Source organism: Anopheles merus, unplaced genomic scaffold, assembly GCF_017562075.2.
Source record: "Anopheles merus strain MAF unplaced genomic scaffold, AmerM5.1 LNR4000581, whole genome shotgun sequence".
NCBI classification, from domain to species: domain Eukaryota; kingdom Metazoa; phylum Arthropoda; class Insecta; order Diptera; family Culicidae; genus Anopheles; species Anopheles merus.
The window spans coordinates 1-21,150 of record NW_024428161.1 but is presented as its reverse complement, the minus strand read 5'-3'; the positions used below and the strand labels follow the sequence as shown (position 1 = coordinate 21,150).

General features: G+C 45.8%; 2 protein-coding genes and 1 pseudogene across 3 annotated transcripts; 2 read left to right on the top strand and 1 right to left on the bottom strand.

Moving 5' to 3' along the window:
• Positions 1-9,460: 9,460 nt before the first annotated feature.
• LOC121602715 lies at positions 9,461-11,487 on the top strand. The gene is made up of 3 exons (XM_041931483.1): positions 9,461-9,615; positions 9,684-10,682; positions 10,752-11,487. Exons 1-3 carry the CDS (start codon positions 9,496-9,498, stop codon positions 11,475-11,477), a joined length of 1,845 nt encoding a protein of 614 aa, XP_041787417.1. The 5' UTR covers positions 9,461-9,495; the 3' UTR covers positions 11,478-11,487.
• Positions 11,488-11,536: 49 nt separating this feature from the next.
• Positions 11,537-15,351, bottom strand: LOC121602717 (nischarin-like). 2 transcript variants are annotated; one of them, XM_041931485.1, is made up of 4 exons: positions 14,257-15,351; positions 13,995-14,119; positions 13,508-13,907; positions 11,537-12,235 (listed from the first exon to the last, which is right to left on the bottom strand). In XM_041931485.1, the coding sequence occupies exons 1-4, from the start codon at positions 15,005-15,007 to the stop codon at positions 11,985-11,987; spliced, it is 1,527 nt and encodes a 508-aa protein (XP_041787419.1). In that variant the 5' UTR covers positions 15,008-15,351; the 3' UTR covers positions 11,537-11,984. The 2 variants fall into 2 exon arrangements, with proteins under 2 accessions (XP_041787419.1, XP_041787418.1); XM_041931484.1 differs by having other exon boundaries at positions 11,541-12,235; positions 13,508-13,910; positions 14,257-15,350.
• A 1,789-nt stretch (positions 15,352-17,140) lies between these two features.
• LOC121602718 lies at positions 17,141-20,179 on the top strand (annotated as a pseudogene).
• Positions 20,180-21,150: the final 971 nt, after the last annotated feature.

The following is a 21,150-nucleotide window of genomic DNA, read 5'->3' as shown; positions in this document are numbered from 1 at the left end:
TTTTTTATGACATTTACAGTGACATTTTGCAGCCCGGATTATTACTATTAAAAAAGGGAAAAAATTATCGATATTAGTTAAAAACAAAAACAACAGAATGATTTGACCAATATGGAAGTGTTTACGAAGAGCAAAGGTTAAAATCAATTTTCATTATAAAATATTATCAAAGTAAAAAGAATGTGGAGGGGCAGGGTGTTTACGATACTAGCAAGCCTTTTTTTACGGATTTTAAAAGTTGGCGGCTAAAATCATTCAATCAATTAATATAAAACCTCATGCAAAACAAAATTATTATTATTTCAGTCTGAAAAAGACTGACGCATACATATTCTGTAGTGAAAGGTTATAAACTTTCATAACATTTACATTTTAAAATTTCATATATCTATTAAAGCCCATTAAAAAAAAATACTAAACAATTTTAAAATGCATATTTAAAAAAAAATGGTGCAATCCAATATGGCGGAACGTAATTGTTAAATGCATACAACTCGGATGCTGACCATTGTACCACTGACAGGCTCAAAAAGTGAGCCTGTTGGCAGAACAGAAAACGCCCGATTTTTTGCGTGTCGTAGTTTGTGGATGACCCTAAGCTTACTATTTAATATTTTAAAAGCTCATTTCAATGCCAATACATTTTAATACCATATTAATACTGCATATTAATACTGCTGCTGCTACTACTATGATACAAGAAAATTAAACATCATACAAATTTATTACAGATTGTCTCAATATCAACAATAATGTATCAACTTAATAAAAATTGCAAAAGAGTAGTATTCATTCAATCGAAATGCAAAAGTATGATATTCAAAACTGTTTTTTATTCAAAAAAGTCTTGTCAAACATGTCATAAATTTTTTATCTCTTTCGTAGCTGCAAAATGACAGCTTTTGACAGGAAATTTTTATAATGCATTATGTAGTAAACGTATTCACCCATTTTAATTACCTCCACTACCACATTCTTTACAATCTCATCCGAACACAAAACCTTCCACCAAGATGTTAGAAAAATGACATCTCATTTTAATTTTAACATTTCATTCCTGGTGGTATAAACCATCGAACCGTGTAGCTACTGCAATACGCAATGACTAACGCTACGCAACGGATCTCTCCCACTGTAGGCGTAGGATTATCTAATACCCAATTCAAAGAATGCTACCCCGGGCACAGAACAAAAACGATTTAAAATACAATTAAATTAAACCACACAATTCGAACCACGGGTTTCCCATCCTCGCCGGCCGGTTCGTGTCTAGCCACCCACACAGAACACCAAACTAGGAGTCCACCCTCCGCAAACAGATTAATGTCTTAAACGAAACCACCAAAATCCCCTCTTTCGATATGATCGCACAAAAAGCCTCCCGGGCTGGGTTCGCTGCTAGGGTTTAGCGGCTTGTCCTTCCCCGGTCCGATCACCGGTTGAACTGTCTCGCTCGTGCCCGCGTCAACCCGAAATGGGGTTGCCGAAAATTATTGGACCACACACGCTGCCAGAGCAGCGCAGCGGACAGGCCGCACAGGAAGACCGGCCGCACACAACGGGCCGCAGCTAATCATACGGTAGCGCGTGTTCGTGTGCGGTGTGGCCTTAATAAAGTAAAGGGGGAATGGTACAACAGAAACAGAAGAAAAAAAATGCAGCCCCTTCTACGATTCGCTGCTGCTCCGGTACTAGTAGCTAGATCAAAATGTGTGTCTCAAGCGAAGAGGACAAGAGCAGCAAGAGACAGGAGTACAAAAACCAAAAAAACACACACACACACACACACACATGGGAAAAGGGAAAGATAGCAACGACCGCAACAAAAACAACAGCAACAAAAAATGTAGGCGTACGGGGGCCACAGCGCGGCTGATGAAAAGGGCAAGGCAATGGGGGTATTAGAAATTTGAAGAATAAGATGCAATGCTTTGCAGTCCCGTGTCCTGCTGCTGTTTTGCTGCTACTGCTGCTTCGGTGGGCTCTAATGAAGTGGTTGATAAATTGACCCGATAGTGCCCGCGGTGCGGCTAGCAATGGGTACGGAATGTCGCGAGGTAACACGGAAGCCACAGGACTACCTATTAATGTGGACGTCTTTTTTGTTTGTTTCTCTTGATTTTTTAAATCTTTTTTCATTCAATCGGATTATCTATGGAAGAGAATTGGATGGATTCTAGGCTATTTTATCTTTGGGTAGATAAAATAAAGCATTTTTTAAATCTTACAATCCTAACCATTGACAAGAAGTCACTATAAATTATGAATTTTATTACTCAATTTTCAGTTTATTGACTTGTTTTTGTGATCAAAATCCTGAAATTTGTTATTTTTGGCAAGTAACAAAGGTTCAAAATAGTGTCCATTGAATTTATTGTATTTAATTTTATTACCTTTTTTTGTCATCTATTTTGGGCATCATTTATTTTTTTACTTATTTTTCAAATGTTACTACTTTCTACCAAAGAAGTTAGTTCTTTTCTTTGGTGGTTTGCAATCTTATTAGTTTTTCCTTAATTTTAATTTCCTTGCTATGAAACACAAAACGCTTATTCCTTTTCTTCCAAGATTTAATGCTAAGCCTTTGAATGTTTAACCAGCTTTAATCCCCTCAGTAGCTCCATTTTTCTCCTTATTATCTTTTCAAATATTTGGTTTTGACTAAATTATTGTATTCGTATTTCTCGCATTCGTATCGTAATACACAAGAAATATATGTTTCAATTGATTATCAATATTTGTTGTTTTGTTTCTCATATTTCTTCTTTAACACTTCTTCTTCTTCTTATTTGGCACAACAACCGCTGTCGGTCAAGGCTTGCCTATACCCACTAGTGAAGTGAGCATGGCTTTCAGTGACTTATGGTTACCATAGCAGGATAGTCAGTCCTACGTCCTTTTTTAACACTATCTACTATGATTTTGTTCATTAGCTTGAAATGTCAAGTCCAACATTTATGATTATATTTACTTCTTTCACTAAAATTCACAGTAGATTTAAATATTAAATTATATTACTATAAAATAATAAAAACATCCTAAATGTTTTTAAAACTTTTCATTCCATTTCAATATTTGTCGACTTCAAAAGCTAATTCATCGAAAAAATTGAATTTTATTTACATTCTAAATTATTTGCCATGATATTTTGTTGCACTGTTTAAGTGCAGAACAGGAAAATGTTGACCTCTTTTTCTCTATTTTGTCAATATAAAATCCATTTTATCTATTCTCCTTCAAGAAGCAGCAACTTTCCAGCAATACGCACACAACAGTACGCAAGTCATAAACTAACCAAACAAATGGCGTTCATTATTTCCAAGAAATAAATAAATGTAATAGCATTTCTTTAAAAAAAAACGACAACAACAAACGCACCATTACCCCGATCGTTTGCCATTTCCATTACCGAAGCGGGCGGGCGTGCGCGCGCGCGAGCATTACCACGCGCGCAATGCGATAATTTTCAATAAACCATCTCCAGAGACGTCTAATTAGCTGATTTGTGCCTTGCAGCGGGAATAGATGCAACCGGTTTGCCGGTTTGCCCAGACCCCGGTACGGTACGGGTCCCTAGCTAGGTGCTCTTTGCCGTCGTCGTCGTCGTTGTCGACGTCTTCAGTCAACAGGTTTCTCAGACGCTTCTTCAGACGCCACGCCAAACCACCTGTCGTCGCACTGCAAAACGTGGCTGTTTGTCGGGCGTTTGCAGGGGAGCAGGGAGAACAGTTTGGAGTTTGATGTCCTTCGATCGGCGATAACGATCCACGGTCATGATTATACCGATGTGTGGTGTGTGTGTGTGTGTGTGTGGCTAATCTTATAATTATCAACCATCAACAGGATCGTAACCAGTGTCGTAGCTTTTACACATTAGCGTTGAAAACGATTCGAGCTCGAGGTTAGGTGCTCGCCAATACAACTGTGCAAGATCATGTGTGGTCAGCCGTGGAGATTATGTTTTGTTGGAGTTGATTTTATAGACTCGAAAAACGTATACCCCGTATACGCAACAGTGTAGAGAGTAGATTTCCCAGGTGAACATACTTCAGACTATTAATTAAATGCTTGTGCAGAGAGTTATAGCTAAATGTGCAGAGAGTTATAGCTAAAACCTCGTTTGTCGCATACCTCACGTAACGCCACGCTTTTGCAATAGAGCAACGAATGTCAACGAACCTAAACCCGGGCCCCGTACCTAAACCATCAAAATAGACCTCAGTACCAGTTCCTTCGTTTGGGCTAATACGTTCTTGCGTCCTGCACAAAACAGCTGAAGCTGACTTGCCGAAAACGTACGATGGCATTGGAATATCTTCATTTTCCGCCCGTGTCCTAGGTCGTCCCTTGATGCCCATGCTCTCACCATCCCCTCACCCGAATAGACGAAAAAAATCCCAATTCCCGTAAAAAGAGAGCAATCGTTGGTAGTCGTCCAACGTAGAGTGCGAGGAGCAAAGGAGAGCCGCGAGCCCTCGGAATCAGCAGGGCATCACCGAAAGGAAACGGAGAATAACTGAGAGAGTAAGAGATAGAGACAGAGAGAAAAAGAGCAAAAAAAAAGGACCACACACAATGCACACCACTGACAGCGTGCCGGAGCAGCCGAAGCAGCAGTGTGGCCGCCGGGGCCTGGAGAGAAGAGACCGAACAACGGCCCAAGCAGAAACAGCCAAGCCGAACCGATCCGCTTCGTCGGACCACCCAGCGCGGTCGCTCCGGGGACCACACAAGACGAAAAACGCACATTTTGATCGCAACACTTACCCGGCGATGCTTCCCGGGGGCCCTTCCCGTCAGGGCCTTTCCACACCCCGATCATCCACCTTCTGCTGCCATCGTGTCGTGTCATCATCGGCGAGATGAGGCGCGTTCGCGCAACCGAAGACGACGACGACGACGATGGTTCCGCCTGGCACGACGGGTGAACGATGGATGGATGGACAGCTTCGGCACAATCAGAAAACTGATCTACTGAACCCAACCCTCTTCTTTGCTTCTAGCTGCCAGGACAGGCACCCCCCAATCCTTCCCCCAGACAAGGGAGTACGGTGTGTATGTGTGTTTAACTTTTTGGGTTTTGGCATCGATGCGTGAAGTGCAACTCACTGTTGCAAATTTCCACTCAACTCTACCGTGCCAGCGCAGGCGTGGATGGGTAAGGGTTGATTTTGCAGTTGGTCTTGGCGGCGAACGGTGCATGGCGGCGACTAATGTCACCTGTGCGTACGGTAAGCACGGTAAGGTTTTAGGGAACTGGATGCTTCCACCGAGGGATTTTAAGTGGTGGTGGTGGTTTTGTGCTTGCAGACAAATGAAGCATCACCGGGGATCGAGCGGGGAAGCACTGTCACGCGCCTAGCACGGAAGGGTGCAATCTACTCTAAAAATCTTAAGCTTCAATTTTTTTAATTTTTTTAAGGATTCTATCTGCCTGCAATAAATTATCAAATTTCATAAGAGATACTGACATTTTTTAAGAGTTTTAAGAATGTAAAGTCTTTTCCCGAGTTACGCGACACTTAAGTTACGCGAAATTTCATTTTTGACAGTTTATATGTCAAATCAGTACTATTATCTCCATCAGTTGCCAAATGAAAAATAATTGGATTTTTTTTTCCAAAAGCTTTATATCCCTAAACAAACAGAAAGAACCTAATTTTCTACACGAATCCTGCATTAAGTAAGTAATAAACTACATAAATAAACTAAATTTAATAAAAACTCATTATTGTTTAAGTATATTTTGGCTGTAAAACGTGATATTCGACTTACGCGAATGTCTCCGGAACTCGGGGAAAGACTTATACAGCGCGTTATACCCATCCATAAATTACGTTACACTTCTGCAGAGAATGACATTAAAAGAAGACACACATTTTTGCTACGTTATATATGGAAAGCCCCTTTGGAAAAGGAGCGCACTTGCGATTAAGCGATCTTTTTTTGTTTTCTTGACAGGGAGTTTGACTACCTTATTTCGACCTGATCCTGATGTGATGAGTTCTGAAACATTTGATAACATTCACCTTCATGAAAATGATTAATAAGTAGTACAGTTGTTAACAACTTGATAAACTTTATCTTGAAACGTTCGTCTCAGAGCTGTTGTAGGAGAATAAAAGGTTGTTCAATGAGGAGTAAGCTCCATACTGCAATAGAACCCAAAACGGTCATTTCATTGGTTAAGTATTGCGAGTTGATAACTGCACTACTGGGTTCGATATTCAATGCGTGGCTCAAAATTTAATTCAAAACACGCATGGAGAAATTGAAACAAAAGATTTAAAAAAAATTATAAACTCGAATCGAAGTTTAACTAGCTACCTGAAACTGTGATCTGATTTTCCATGATGATCTTAAAACATGGGAATATAGAAGATTGTAAAGAGTCTAATAAGGTATGATTCAATATGGTATATCAAGGTATTTTTAATAATGTCCTAAACAAAACACAAAATGATAGTAGAACACTCCCTAGCACATGGATCGTTAGCGTTACAGAGCCATATATTTCACCCTTTGGCTCTGATTTGCGACATTCGTCGGTTCAACAGTGCCGACGAGCGGAGGGGCAAAGATCGCACAAGAATCCTAATTACCGCATGTCTGCACCAGAACACCCCAGAACGCCAGAAATTCCCCAACCAGCCGATCTAGGAAATTACCCGGCGCGTACGGCGATAGATGCAATAGATGAAATGAGGTCCAAAGGCCGAGTGTCATAAAACGTTAGTGTTTGAATACCGTGCCGTCACACGGGCCCCCGCGACCCTTCTCCGCGTATCTGACGGTCCCTGCTACCCACTGACATCTTCTTCATGCACTCTAGCGGCGGGTGGTGTTAGCACAAGAGGTAGAAACCCTTAACACCACCCTCCTCTTATCGTCCGCCTGGTCACAATCCTTCCCTTACGACTGTCTCTTGATTCCTCTCCCTTTCATCTTGCGTTCGCTGCCATCCGCGACCCTCACATCCATGCGCCATCGGTCTAATTCTCCTGCAACGTGCCATGGTACCGGGATATCGGACGCGACGATCGTCCCAGCGAGCTGGGGAGGTCCGCGGTGAAACGGGATAGTAGTGCAAGATTTATGGCCGTGCTTAGAGGGTGGTCTCGTTGTAAAGACGATTACGAATCCCGATAGGGGCACGCAAGATCCGGGCGGGTGAAGATTAATTGTTACCGTCCGCCCCACACGCCCCACTGATCGCGCACGGCGGAGAGAACAACCCGTCGCTTGCCGATGTCAATCATAAACTGTCAACGGGAAGCTAATGAAATTGTTGTCCCTTGGGTGGCTTTCCGAGGTTCCTCTAACCTAGGCCCGTGGGTATGACACGCTGTCTGCAGCCGGGATAAAGTTTCCAGAGCATCTGTTACATGCACGGTGAGACGCGGGTGAAAAGCAATACAATTTTGTTACAAAGATACTATTATTTTGCCCTTTTCTCGGAAATACAGCGGATACAGCGACTAATCAAGTGATCATTAAGGGTCTGACAAATCCCAGATGTATTACGCCGCAGGTTGTGAGATTGATCGTCACCTAGAACATGCCGAGAATAGGAGCGATCATACGATGCGTATAAAATTTGAACATTGCGTAAATATACGATGCGTACGAAAACTGAACATGTCTATAAGCTTCTTCTTCTTCTTCTTCTCCTTTTTGGCTTAACGACCTACACGAGGTCATGACAAACTATACAAACTTTCGAGTGATATTCAGCGTCAGAGTTCAGAGTGGATAGTCAGTCCCTTGTTAGTGGAGACGATCCGTACGAGGCTTGAATCCACGACGGACACGTTGTTAAGCCGTGCGAGTTGACGACTAAGTCAATAACCCAATACTAGTGAGATTCATTCGTATGAATTTTCAGCGATTAGTGATTCGATTCTCGAATCAAATGTCCAAAGACTCATTAATCTCGAAAGATTCATGAATCCATAAAGTGTCATAAATCTTCAGAGAGTGATGAATCAATGGACACGTATCATTTCCAAGATAGTCTTATCAACATGCCCGTCGTGGGTTCAAGCATCGCATGGACCGTCTCTCCAAAGCAAGGGCATACAATATCCGGTTGTGTGACAAGACAGTTAGGTTCTTACGTCAAAAAGAAGAATAATAAGAAGCTCAAGCTCTATGAATCTTTGGAAATTTTTTAGACCTTGAACTTCACAAATCCCTAAAGATTCGTTAATGTTTCGAGATATAAGAATCTTTTGAAGTAAGTAAATCTTATGAGAAACGAGTCATTTCAAAACTCATTAATATTTGAGATTCGTGAATCTGCTGCCCAATGGAGATTAGGATTCATTTCAAAGATTCATTCAGATTATTAGTGCTATGCTATGGTAATCAATAAGTCACTGAAAGCCGAGCCCACTAGTGGTACAGGCAGGCCTTGACCGACAACGGTTGTTACCATAGAAGAAGAAAAAGAAGAAATCATAATACATATTTTTCTTATGTCCTTGCTGTTTAGCGTTGTTACAACATTCCAAGTTTTTTTTTAGTAGCGATGTGTTTCTTGCCTGTGTATTAATGCTTAACTAAAAGGTGTTAATTTTGCCCCGCATGCCCATTTTTTCCCTTTTCCTATAAGAAAACGAAAGTCTCTTCTTCAAAGTAAGGTTTGATTTGTAAGCTTTACTGCAACTCAAGGTGGAATATAGAGGAGGTGTCTTCTTAGCGTTTGGCATGTTGCTATTTTGAGATTCAGTTCGACAACAGCCGTCGATATTTGTTTACAGGCAGCAGCTACATTATAACGTGTAAAATGTCGATTTATGGAGTGTGGATGCAAAATACGAATTTTTAATGCTAAAAAAATGTGTATTAAACGAAAACAATTCATATATCATATCTAAATACCAGCAACATTCGTCGCATTTGACAACTGCCGTCGATCCTGGTTTTGTGCTTTTTTCTAAAGCCTCGATGCCCTATTGTTCTACATGACGACACCTCCTTTCTACCCACTTTGCTGCAACTATTGTCAACTAAACATTCCCATGCTTCGAAAAAAAAAATCTTTTTCCCTTTTAAATTGAAAATATTTGGAATAAAGCTTTGAACTAAAATTTAAAATCAATTAACGAAAACGTGGATAAAATACAAACCAAACCCTGTTTTCCCGCCACACGCACAACTGTCCATGTAACGCTTCGTAACGCTTCGATGTAACAGAACAGTGGGCGAGCTAGTGCCATTATTTTTTCCATCCGAATTTCGTGTAAACTGTTTAAAAACATTATAATAATGCAGATAATTCAAATAAAAATAAGTTAATATCACATATCCCATAACCAATCATGTAACGTGCGAAATAATTATTTTTCTGTCCTATTTTATCCCAACCCTGTTCTTTCAAAAACTGTCAAGCTGCTTTACCGTCCACGAACCATAGTCTTTTGTTTACTGTGTATGTTGTTTTGGTTAGCATTGAACCGGCAGAAGCAATAGCGTCGAACACAATCTCACAAAATGGAACAAAATACAGCTGATTGTAGTGAACCATCAAGCAAAAAGCGTAGAAAAGATGATTCGGATACGCTCAACCAGACAGAGTGCGAAATCGATCACATAAACCGTTTGCCATACGAGGTAAACAAAGGCATGGTGCAAAAGGTGCCTCTAGTCGCCGACCGGTTAATATTTTCCGCCCATTTTAGATACTTTGTAAAATCTTTCAACACCTCTACCTGGAAGACCAGCTCCCGTGTGCGCTGGTCTGCAAACGCTGGTATGCGATTTTGCGCTCCGAACCGTTCCAGGAGCGCATGAGCTTCAACTATAGCCACTGCTTCGGGCTGCCGATCGCGAGCCATCACCTACAGTACATGGCCAGTGCGTTCCACTGCGTGTTCGACGACTGTGGCTCCGACCCGGTCCCTGCCAATCAGGCAAAGGTGCTCGAAATGGTACGGAAGGCAACCGCTGCCAACGATGAGCCGGGCCCATCGTCCAGACCGACGCCGGCGAGCGCTGCCGGTTTACTCACACCCGAGCAGCTACTGTTCTCCGGCGAGCTGCCACTGAAGAGCCTCCACATCAAAGCATCGTTCGATCGGATGCGCCGCTTTCTAGCCGATCGGTTAAAGAACATGCAAAACCTGCAGCACCTCACGCTTACCGTCTTGGCCGAGGTGGCGGGAGACGAGCTGCCGGAAAAGGCACCGCGCTGGGTAATCGAGCACGGTACGCTCCCGAGCCTCACCTGGCAGCTGTTCGCCAACACGAACGGGTACGAGCTAAAGCTGCCGGCGCTCGAGCGCTACACGGTGGACGTTGCGAACGATTTCGACCTGCACTATCTGATGGAGTACAGCGAGCAGCTGGTCGAGCTGACCGTGTGGTTTTACTTCGAGCGCGCGATGGAGCAAACACTTACCCGGCCGTTCCCGCGCCTAAGGAAGCTGCTGATGAAGCGGTTCGACAAGGGTCCCCTCTCGCCCGAACCAAACACGCGCGGGGACGATCTGGCCGCGGACCGGTTCGCGCAAAGTGCACCGCTGCTCGAGGACCTTACCATCGATTCGTGCACGGTTGCGTACCGGATCTTTCGTGCGGTGTGTCTCCACAATGCCGGCACGCTAACACGGCTCAAGCTAAGCGATGTCATCTTTCCGCGCGCCCTGTTTGTGCTCATCCTCGAGCTGAAGAATCTGGAGGTGAGTGTTTTCGTTGAAGAAAAGGAATTTAATTGTATAAATAATGATTTACCTTTTTTGCGCCCACAGTTCCTGCGCCTCGAAGAGTGCATCCTTGAGGAAGGAAGTCGGCTACGGCACGTCGACCTGCCGAAGCTCCAGCAGCTCGAGCTCATCAACAGCGGCACCTGCTTCCGGCTCGATGCTGGCTTTGCGCACGTGCGCCGGCTACAGTACAGCATGGATTCGCAGCTGTCGCGGCTCTGCCGCCACCTGACCATGCTGGAGGAGTTGGAGATAGTGCTGCGCACCAGGGCGCCCGTTGCGGAAGCGATACGCGAACACTTCCGTTCCCTCGCCCTGCTGCCGTGTCTGCGCACGTTCACGATCAACGGGATGAAAACGAACACCCGCCCCTGGGACCACTGCCAACCGATGCCAAACGTGGAGCAGCTAATACTGCGCCGGTGCTATCTGTTGCGCGGTAACTTTGCCCTGCTGCCGAAACTGTTCCCCGGGCTGAAAGTGCTCACGCTGGAAGGCACGATGATTGCGTACCGGCGGCTGCCGGACGGTGTGCAGCCGGTCGCTTTCTTGCAGCGCCGATTAAAAGGCTACCTGCCGCGCTGCTCCGTGACGTTGCGTCACTGTGACGCCGAACCGGTCAGCACGGTGCTCAAGATGGAGGACGAGGTACGGTGGCCGACGCAGCTGTTCGAGCAGGGCCACATGAAGCAAATACCCTACGGGCAGACGGAGGGGAAGAAAGAAAAGAAACGGCGTAAGAAGATCTGGAATGAATCGATGTGTGATTGAACGGACCTTACCGGAGCTTTGTTACCTTTGTTATCACGATCCTATCAGGTCCCTCGGATGTTTAATAATTGAGAATGAATTATTTTTAAATAAGCTTTCTGCAGCTGCCAATTTTCAGTGATATATCACGATCCGGAACATGACGAAAAAGCGCCCAGTAGGAACGTGGAGAGCTTCTGTTACAGATACATATATATATTGCATCAAACCCTTTTCGCCCTACCAAGAGCACGTCACGAAGGGGGCGGTTTTGGCTTATAAAGATTTCAGTATAAAATAATAGTAATAATAATAATAATAATAATAATTTTCCCGAACGCTTCTATCCGTTCCGGTCAACTGTGTTGGGTGTTAAAATATCTCTTTCATTCTCCCCACACGCTCTCTCCCTGGTATGCTTGGCCTCGTCCAGCTTTGCTGTACTAGTTACGTTCAATAAAAACACCCTTCATCGTTTCTCACAGGCTGACGATGGTCCGCTCGGCCTGCTTGGAATGTAGCATCGTTTCAACTGCCCGCTCCACCACTCGGTCCGGCACGTTCGGTATCGTTCTTCTGCTTCTCCTGCTGCTCTTCGGCGGGCGTACTACCGCCCGGTTCGAGCAGGCTGTGCAGCTTGCGGTGCGATTTCTGGGCCGATATGCGCAGCGCAGATAGCACCAGCGCCATATCGTACTCCGTCTGGTTGCCCTTCTCATTGTCCAGATAGATCTCCTGCAACCGTTCGCCGAATCGCGAAAGCACCCGGGCACGGTAGTCTAAAAGTGGTGAAGGTAACGGTCATTAGCGTTTGAAAATGAAAGAAGCAACATGTGCTGCAGTGGTGCAAAATGTCATGAGCATCACGAGATGTTGACCAACGAAAACAATGAGCATATTTGTGGTAGGTTGATGCTCATTGCTGATAATCAATGAAAGTGCGAACGCGATATGCGAGTGATTGAGTCAAATGCGAAACTCTAACTGACAAGCTGAGCTTAATGTCGGCCCAAGCATAATAATGTTTTTTTTTTCTGACTGTGAACAGTGCTGCCAAATGCCCATGTTTCAATCACCAATACTCATGACTGAAACAAAGCTCAAATCAGCTCAAATACACAACTAAGATGATCAGGGGTAAGCCTCAAACAGTGGGTGGACCAATCACATACTTGGTGACATTTTGTTTAGCACCCAACACTTAGTCACTCTCTTGGTCATGACAATTTCTGTTGGTGATAATCACGTCATTCTTGGAATATACTTGACATGTGGACTTTCTTTCTCGAAGGTACGCATCGCATGACTATCGTGATGATCACCGACACAAAATGTCTTGACCAAGTGACTGACCCAGGCACACAATGTTACCTAGTATGTGATGGTTGCACCAAATGTTTGAGTCTCATCTCTGATCATCACAGTACTGCTCTTGACGCTGACATGGATTTTGTTTCGGCTGGAATTTATCATGACCATGCCAGTGACATTTTGCAGAACTAATCACAGTAAAAAAGTCATGACATAGTGTCTCATGACCAAGCTTTGGTCGCAAAAATGTCACGAAACATTCATTAGTCATACCAATCGTTTTGAGTATCACCTCTGATCATCAATATGGCGTCATCCATGAATAAAGTAATGTTGATAGGGGGAGGGGTCGGAGGTGTCGTCAAACGTAACGATTTGTTTGATAGGAGAGAGGCGGAGTTTATCTTTTGTTACGTAACGCAAAATAAAATATAATAAAATATACCAGAGTAAAGTAACTCACCAAAAATTTGATTTTGTTCAATAAATTAAGCTATTTGAGGAGGGTGGGGTCTATCTGTTACGTCATTTGAGGGAGGGAGGGTTTTTTCCATCGTAACAGTTTGTTACACTACGGGAGGAGGGGGTCGAAAATTTGCAATTTTTGCTTTACGTTTTTGATGGATGACGCCTATTGAGTACGTGACACTGACATTATTGTTTCAAGTCAGATTTTTTCAGAAGATTTCAGTCCGATTTGCAGTGACATTTTGCAGCACTGCATACCGACCACAACTTACCGACACCACCGGCGACCGGATTCCCCATGAGGCGCAGATTCTCCAGCAGCGGTAAATTACCGATGTAATCAATTTCATTAATATCGTCAATTAAATTGCAGCTCAAATCCAAGTTCACCAGCGAGTACAGCTTGCCCAGCCCTTCGAGCAGGCGTATCCGGTTCTGGGACAGGTTCAGCGTGACCAGATTGCCGAGCTGGACGTGCCAGTTCGCGCACTGCGCTATCCGGTTGCAGCGCAGGCTGAGTATCTGCAGGTTGTTCAGGTGGCTAAGATGGGCGATGCTTTCCAGCTTGTTCTTGTCCAGCACCAGATCCTTGACGGTGGGAAACAGCCGGATCGTTCGATCGATCACCGTCAGCTGGTTTTCCTTAAACACCGCGTGGCGAAGGTTTTTCCACTGCTGCAAAGAAGGGAAAAGTGAGGTAAATTAATTAAAATTAAAATTTTAAAAATGCCTTTTTCTTTTTTTTTCACTTCAACTTACCTTCGACTTGTCCAGCTCGTCTTCGGCCGCATCCTTGTGGACATTATCACACAGCGCAATTTGGCAGATTTGCTTCGTTTCGCTCTTGTACACCTCTATCCTTGAGAGCGTTTCACGCAAGGCACCTAAAAACACGTGGCACCGAAACAAGTGAAGCAAGGGTAAGTACAATCTCCACCACCACCACCACCACCCATCATACAAAACATTGCTCCATTCCAAACCCCCTCCCCTCTCCTATCAGCGCGAAAACGGTACTGACCTACATTTTGAATGTTTTCCGTCGGCACGCCGTAAATGATGAGATTACGCAACACCTTGAACACGCTCAGCTCGTACCGCAGCTGCACCGGGATGAGATTGCTACTACCGATCGGTTTGTGGAGCGCGTGCGGGATGTACTTATCCGTATCGTCGTCGTACAGGATCGTGGGCAGACTGTTCTTGGTCGGCAGCACGATGATCGTCTCGAGCTGGGCGCAAAAGTCCAGTATGTGGGAGAAGTTGTAGTTGCTGCAGGCCGCCTCGGTCGGCGGGCAAGGGATCTGCATTCGCTCGCTGATCGCGTGCAGCTCCAGCACCGAGAAGCCGTACTTTTTCGACTTGGCCAGAAACGCGTCCCCGCGCAGAAAGAGCGAGCTGGCCAGGTGCTGCACCAGAAAGATGATATCGTACCGGTGGAAGTCGAGAAACTCGACAAACTCTCGCGGCATCGTTACCTTCAGAAAGATCAGCATCTCCCTCAGGTACTGCTCGAGCGCTTCCTGGCGTTTCTTCAGGAAGGTGGGGCTCTTGTTGCCGAGCACCTTCTTCGGCGGCAGCTTGTCCTTCGAGACGCCCCGTTCCGACACGAGCTGGTCGTGCAGCTCGGCAAAGTCGCGATACCGATGGTTGACCGTCCACATGACCTGGCCACATTTCACCAGTATCTCGTAGTAGTTCACACTGTCCACCGTGATGATGCGCGGGATCGAGATGGTCGTTTCGTTGGCGTGCAGCTGATAGTTGGACATGGTGCCTAGTCGTTTCTGTCGCTCTAGCTCCCCGGATTAGTTCACCATCGGTGGTTGCAGGCAGCGTATCAACGCTCTTATCAACGGGTGGCCCACACCCCTCGGACTGCGGACTGCGATGCACCAGCACGTGTTAGGCGCACTCTGGGCGAGGCGTTTCTTGGGCGGGAGTACGGTCACGTTTTCATCGCCGTACCTGCGCGACTCATTTATCAATTGAAGCGAATAAAAGCCACTTTATCATCGAACAAACAGGGGAAAGAACATACAGCGCGCGGTGCACAAACAAAATAAAAACATTTATTACTCATTCGGGAGAAATTTTCTGCCCTCAGTGACAGCTCCGGCCCAGTGCCCAAGTAACAAATGCAAAAGGCCTTTTCAGGGGCGGTGCTATCATGGCTGCTACAGTGCTTGCTGGATGTGTAAGTGAGTAAGGTTTGTTGGATTTTTCTCAATTAAAAAATTTTTTTTTTCATTTTTTAACAAATAACACTGAATTCGACTTCTAATTCATATGAAATTCGTGGGAATCTTTTATACCCGAAATATGTTATTTGTCGGTTTATGCAGTTTGATAAATATCAATGTTTATGTTTAATTGGTACTACCCAAGCGCCACAGATTAAGCATAAACGACTGGAAAATTGAATATATATAGAAAAAAACGAAAGCTCCATAGCTCCACTGGTTTGCTGAATAGATGGTGTATTATAACTCATTACTATATAGCTGTCCTTTTCTCGCCATGTGTTTCGTCAAACTTCATTTAATCATGGTTTTTATGCCCTTAAAACATTTCGAGCAAAAATCTATTAAAATGGTCGAGTGGTCATATACGTGTTTATCCACCATCAACATCATCGACCATTATTCAAATCTCACTTCATTCAGTTCTGATAGATCAAATTAGAGTTTAATATTTAAGCAATCGTATCACCGTTCTAGTTCTAGAAATGCATAACTTTAATGCAAAACCATACAACACTATAGACGAAAACATGTTGCGGAAATATTTGTGGTCAAATCGCATGGTCGTACTGTCATAATCATGTTGCGGGAACATTTTTGTTGTAAGATAAACAAATCGATTTGTTTCACGTTTATTTGTTGCAGAAACAGTTTTCAACCATAGCAAAACGGAAACAAATAATTTTAACTTAGTTTTCATTTTTGCGAGAAAATTGGTGTACAATGTTTGGAATAAATTGAAAAATCCATAAATATTTTCATTAAACCAATTTTTCCGCAACATGTCCAGAGACCTAAATCTTACAAAATTTTAAACTGCACCCAAGCGCCACAGATTAAGCTTAAACGACTGGAAAATTGAATATCCATATAAAAAAATGAAAGCTCCACAGCTTCATTGGTTTGATCAATAGATGGCGTATTACAACTCATCATTATATTGCTATCCTGTTCTTGCAATGTGTTTCGACAAGTTTCATCTTATCATGACCTGTATAGCCTTCTAACTTTCTGAGCAAAAATCTATGTGAATGGTCGTGTGGTCAGATACGTGGGTATCAACACCAACGACCATAACTCAATTCTCACTTGCTTCAGTACTGGTGGTTTCCGTTGGAGTTTAGTAATTAAACAATTGTATCGCCGTTCTAGTTCTAGCGATGCATAACTTCAATGCGAAACCATACAACAGTACAGAGGAAATGAGAAAGCTCTCCTCCAAGCGATGAAGCTCAACTGGTTGGGGTATCCCACCAACAGAGAGCGCCACCAGCTTTTTTGCTATTTTAGAATGAATGAGTCGTTTGGCGTCTGCTAAACGAAGTCTTTCTATATTCCGTTTAGGTAGAGAACTTGAGTCGTTTAGAAGCCGTTTAGTGGTCGTTTAGTGGATTTGTGGCACTTGGGCAATGAATGTAAACGCCATTTCAAATTTGGATAACAGCGGTGGTTGCAATCGTAATCCACAGTTTTTTGGTCATTTTAATCATTTTGTTTTTTTTTTTGAGTTGCCAGCATCCCTTGTGACTTTTCATACAAATTGGCTTTTGAAATGAAACAAACGAAATAACGGTCACATTTGAATTTCCGCATGCTTTTCAAACTGCTACTTGGGAACGGTCCCGCACACGATGACACTTTCACCATTTGTTTACAAAATCACCAAACACCGCCCCAAAGCCGGACGGCAACTGCGTGCGTGCGAGAAAAGAGAAACAGCAAAACTCACAATGATCAGCGTACGAGTGAACAATTTCAACGAAAACTTCCTCAACGAAACCGATGGCGACTCGAACTCGGTCCTCATCGAGCTGGACAAGGGCCTGCGGTCGAGCAAGATCGGCGACCAGTGCGAGGCAATCATCCGCTTCCCCAAGCTGTTCGAACGCTATCCCTTCCCCATCCTGATCAACTCGTCCTTCCTGAAGCTGGCCGAGTTCTTTCGCATCGGCTCGAACCTGTCCCGGCTGTGGATACTGCGCGTTTGCCAGCAGAGCGAAAAGCACCTGGAAAAGATCATCAACATCGACGAGTTTCTGAAGCGCATCTTTATGGTGATCCACTCGAACGATCCGGTGGCGCGGGCCCTCACGCTCCGCACGCTCGGCGCAGTGGCGTTCGTCATTCCGGAGAAGCAGCACGTCCACCATGCGATTCGCATGGCGCTGGACAGTCACGATACGGTCGAGGTGGAGGCGGCCATCTTCGCCAGCGTACAGTTCGCGGCCCAGTCGAAAACGTTCGCCGTCGGCATGTGCTCGAAGGTGGCGTCGATGATCGAGAGCCTGCAGACGCCGGTCAACATGAAGCTGCACCTGATACCGGTGCTGCGGCACATGCACCACGACGCCAGTACGGCCGCACTGGTGCGCGCGCTCTGCCGCGATCTGCTGCCGAAGTATCCGTCCGAGCAGTTTGTGGTGGAAATCATACGCTCCCTGTCGCAGCTGTCCTGTGCCACGCTGGTGGACATACCGGATCAGGTCGATTTGCTGCTGGTGTACCTGCAGGACCCGCGCAAGCGGGTACAGTGTACGGTGCTGCTGTCGCTGAAGAAGCTGGCGGAGAAGGGCGCGTATCTGTGGCCCAAGACGGCGATCAGCCGGCTGCTGCAGCTTACCGTGCAGTGCAGCAACCAGAACATGGCGCTGGACGTGATACTGACGCTCACCAAGTGTCCCCACACCTGCCACACGATGCTGAACGAGGAGCAGCAGCAGATACTGGACGTGTGCAAGAACTGCCTGCTGATGGAGAACGACAGCGGTGGCCGCGCGATGACGATCCTCACCAGCCTGATCACGTACTGCCACACGGAGAACATCCCACCGCCGGTGCACGTGCTCGAGTATCTGGACATGCATCTGGAGTTTCTCATTCAGGCATCGCTGCAGAACAGGGCCTCGCTGAAGGACTTCCGCCTGTATCTGAAGTGTGGCGTGCAGCTGTCCAAGACGAGCCGTGAGTTTGGGGAAAGCTTCGCGGAAATGATTGCGGAGCTGCTGAGCGAGGAGCACTCCACGTCTACCGCCGGCCACTCGAAGCTGATCTGCGAGGCGCTCGGTGCGATCTGCTCGAACGTGATCGTGTCGTGCGAGTTTTACGAAACTCAACTACCCGGCACGAGCCCCTTCAGTGGCGTGATGCAGCATTTGCTGCGCAAGCTGGAAGCGCTGGCCCGGTCGAGCGGCGGACCGGAGACGCTGGACAAGGAGAGGACGAACATCGTGGAGCTGCTCGCCGCGATTTGCATGCAGGCCATGCTGGGATCCTTCATGCCGGACAACGTGATCGGCATCTTTGTGCAGCTACTGCAGACGACGAACCCGTGGACGCAGTACCGGATCGCCCGCTCCGCCTCCCGCTACGGGCAGCACTTCCTTGCCGCGCTCATCTACGAGAAGCTGTCGCGGAACATTTCGCTGGAAAACTTGCACTTCTATCTGGTGGCACTGGGCCAGATCTCGAAGGCGGAGTGCATCCTTAACCACGGCCAGGAGTATGACGCGCTTGCCCAGAGGCACGTTAAGCGGGAACCGGGTGCGGCGCTGCCGGGTGCGACCGGTTCCCTCTCGCTCATCGATCGGCTCGAGAAGGCAATCAATCTGTATTGCATTGCGCTGTCGACGCTGAAGGCCAGCTCGTCGCCCCAGCACCCGCTGGCGTTCCAGTCGGAGCTGATCCGCCTGCGGTGCACGTTTCTCGAGGTGCTGCACAGTGTGGTGATCACGCGGAACACGCTCTGCATCACGCCGCCGTCGGAAATTTCCCAAACGCTGGCGCAAAACTGCCGCGATCCGCTGCAAAAGTACGGTCACATCACGAACCAGCTGCGCAAGCACGTGAAGCTGCTGAAAAACTGCGAAGATGCGTACGGCCGGCTGTACAAAAGCTCGTTCGATGCCGATCCCGGCACGCTGGAGCACCTGGAAGCGGTTACAGCACCTCTGTGCCACGCTGCAGCTTTCCATCGAGACGATTTCGTTCATCAACCCGTCGGAAACGCCGAAGGTGGCACCGCAATCGAGCCATCCCGAGACGCGCTACCTGCTTTCTGTGTGCCGGACGGTGCTGAAACATCTGCAGCTGATACCGGCCGAGGTTCCTGGCGGCACCAAAACGCTCACCCACGAGCACACGGACATGATGATGAAGCAGATTGAAACGGTGGTCCGTTCGCCCACTGTACGCCGCGCTTCTTCTTCCAGGTGCTGCAGAATACGTCTGTGAAGCTGGCACTGACCCCACAGCCCCGCGCCACCGGTGAACCGGTGTTTGTGCAGCCGAACAGCCATTTGGTGGTGAAGGTGGAAGGTGTCATCCAGCACTACGGCCGTACGCCGTCGCTGTTCCGGGCGATCAACAGCATCCAGCTGACGCTAAACTCCACCCTGATGACGTCCCGGCCGAACGATGTGAAGCTGCTGTCGGACAGTCTCACGCTGACGCAGGTGGTGAAACCGCATCGGGACTTTCTGAGCGGCAGCTTCCTGATTGCGCTGAACAACACGGCGCACACGTTTAATGGTGGGCCGGTCAGCTTGGGTGGCCAGTGGCAGCTGAATCTGGAGACGTGCATCATCGACGACAATGGGGTGATGTGGCAGACCGGGCCGAAGAGTACGCTGCTCGTGCGCATACCGGAGGATAATCACAAACAGTCGCTCGGAATGCAGTCGACCGTGAGGAGGTTTTAAAGTGCAAAGTATTGGAAGGGCTTTATATTTTGTACGATTTTTTTTCTAACAATAAAGTGTATTATGAAACATTTCGAATTGGAACAACGCTTCAGGTTTAGTTTTGTACATTGAACTTTTTTTTTTATTTCCAAACACAATAATTCCACTCTACATTGATCGGACAATTCAGGTTATTTCAACCATTTCTTCATTCAGCCAATTTCTCGAGTGTTTACGTAATACGCTGGTGCGAGGCTTTGAGCCTTACAAATCTCGGAATTAAATAGAGCTTTGCGTGTCTCACCGTAAGATCGGTTATTGTCAATCTTCCGGATATTATGCCTGTCCTTGCAGCAAGGATCAGCAATGTACTGTTTATACCACGGCTTACAGTGTAGCTGGATGTGGCCAAAACAGCCACACTTGTACCGTTCCATTGGACGAATGTCCGGCTGAAAGTTAGCTCAAGACGAGGGTCGTCGAATTAATGATGCTTGCACCTCGTTTTCAAAACATTTTAATTCCCGCTCTTTATTTTCCGACCGAATTGAATATGGCTACATCCAAAGCATCCTCCTTTTTAGAGGGATTTCCGACAATAAACGACGTGAAAAGCGGCTCCAGGATACGTTCGTAGCAACAGTACAAGAATGTTTTAGCACCTGATTGCTGTAAACACATGAGACGTGAATTTCATTATTTTATTTTCGGTAAACATGTTCCGAATACTTAGCTCAATAAATTACTCACTTGAAGTCCTTGAAGAAAAATGAACGACCAATTGCTTCGTTCGCATTGGATTTTTTTTCTTTTTTTTAGCTCTAATTAGTTTTGTTTACCAACAAACTCCCGGTGACATGTTGGCGCGCTGTGACAGGATATCCAAATAACGCGTTATTCGTAATCGCGTGGATGACAAAGAGATGTAATTTTTCTCTAGACAATACATAACTTCTATACTTGTTCCCTTTGATAAATCGTAATATATTAATT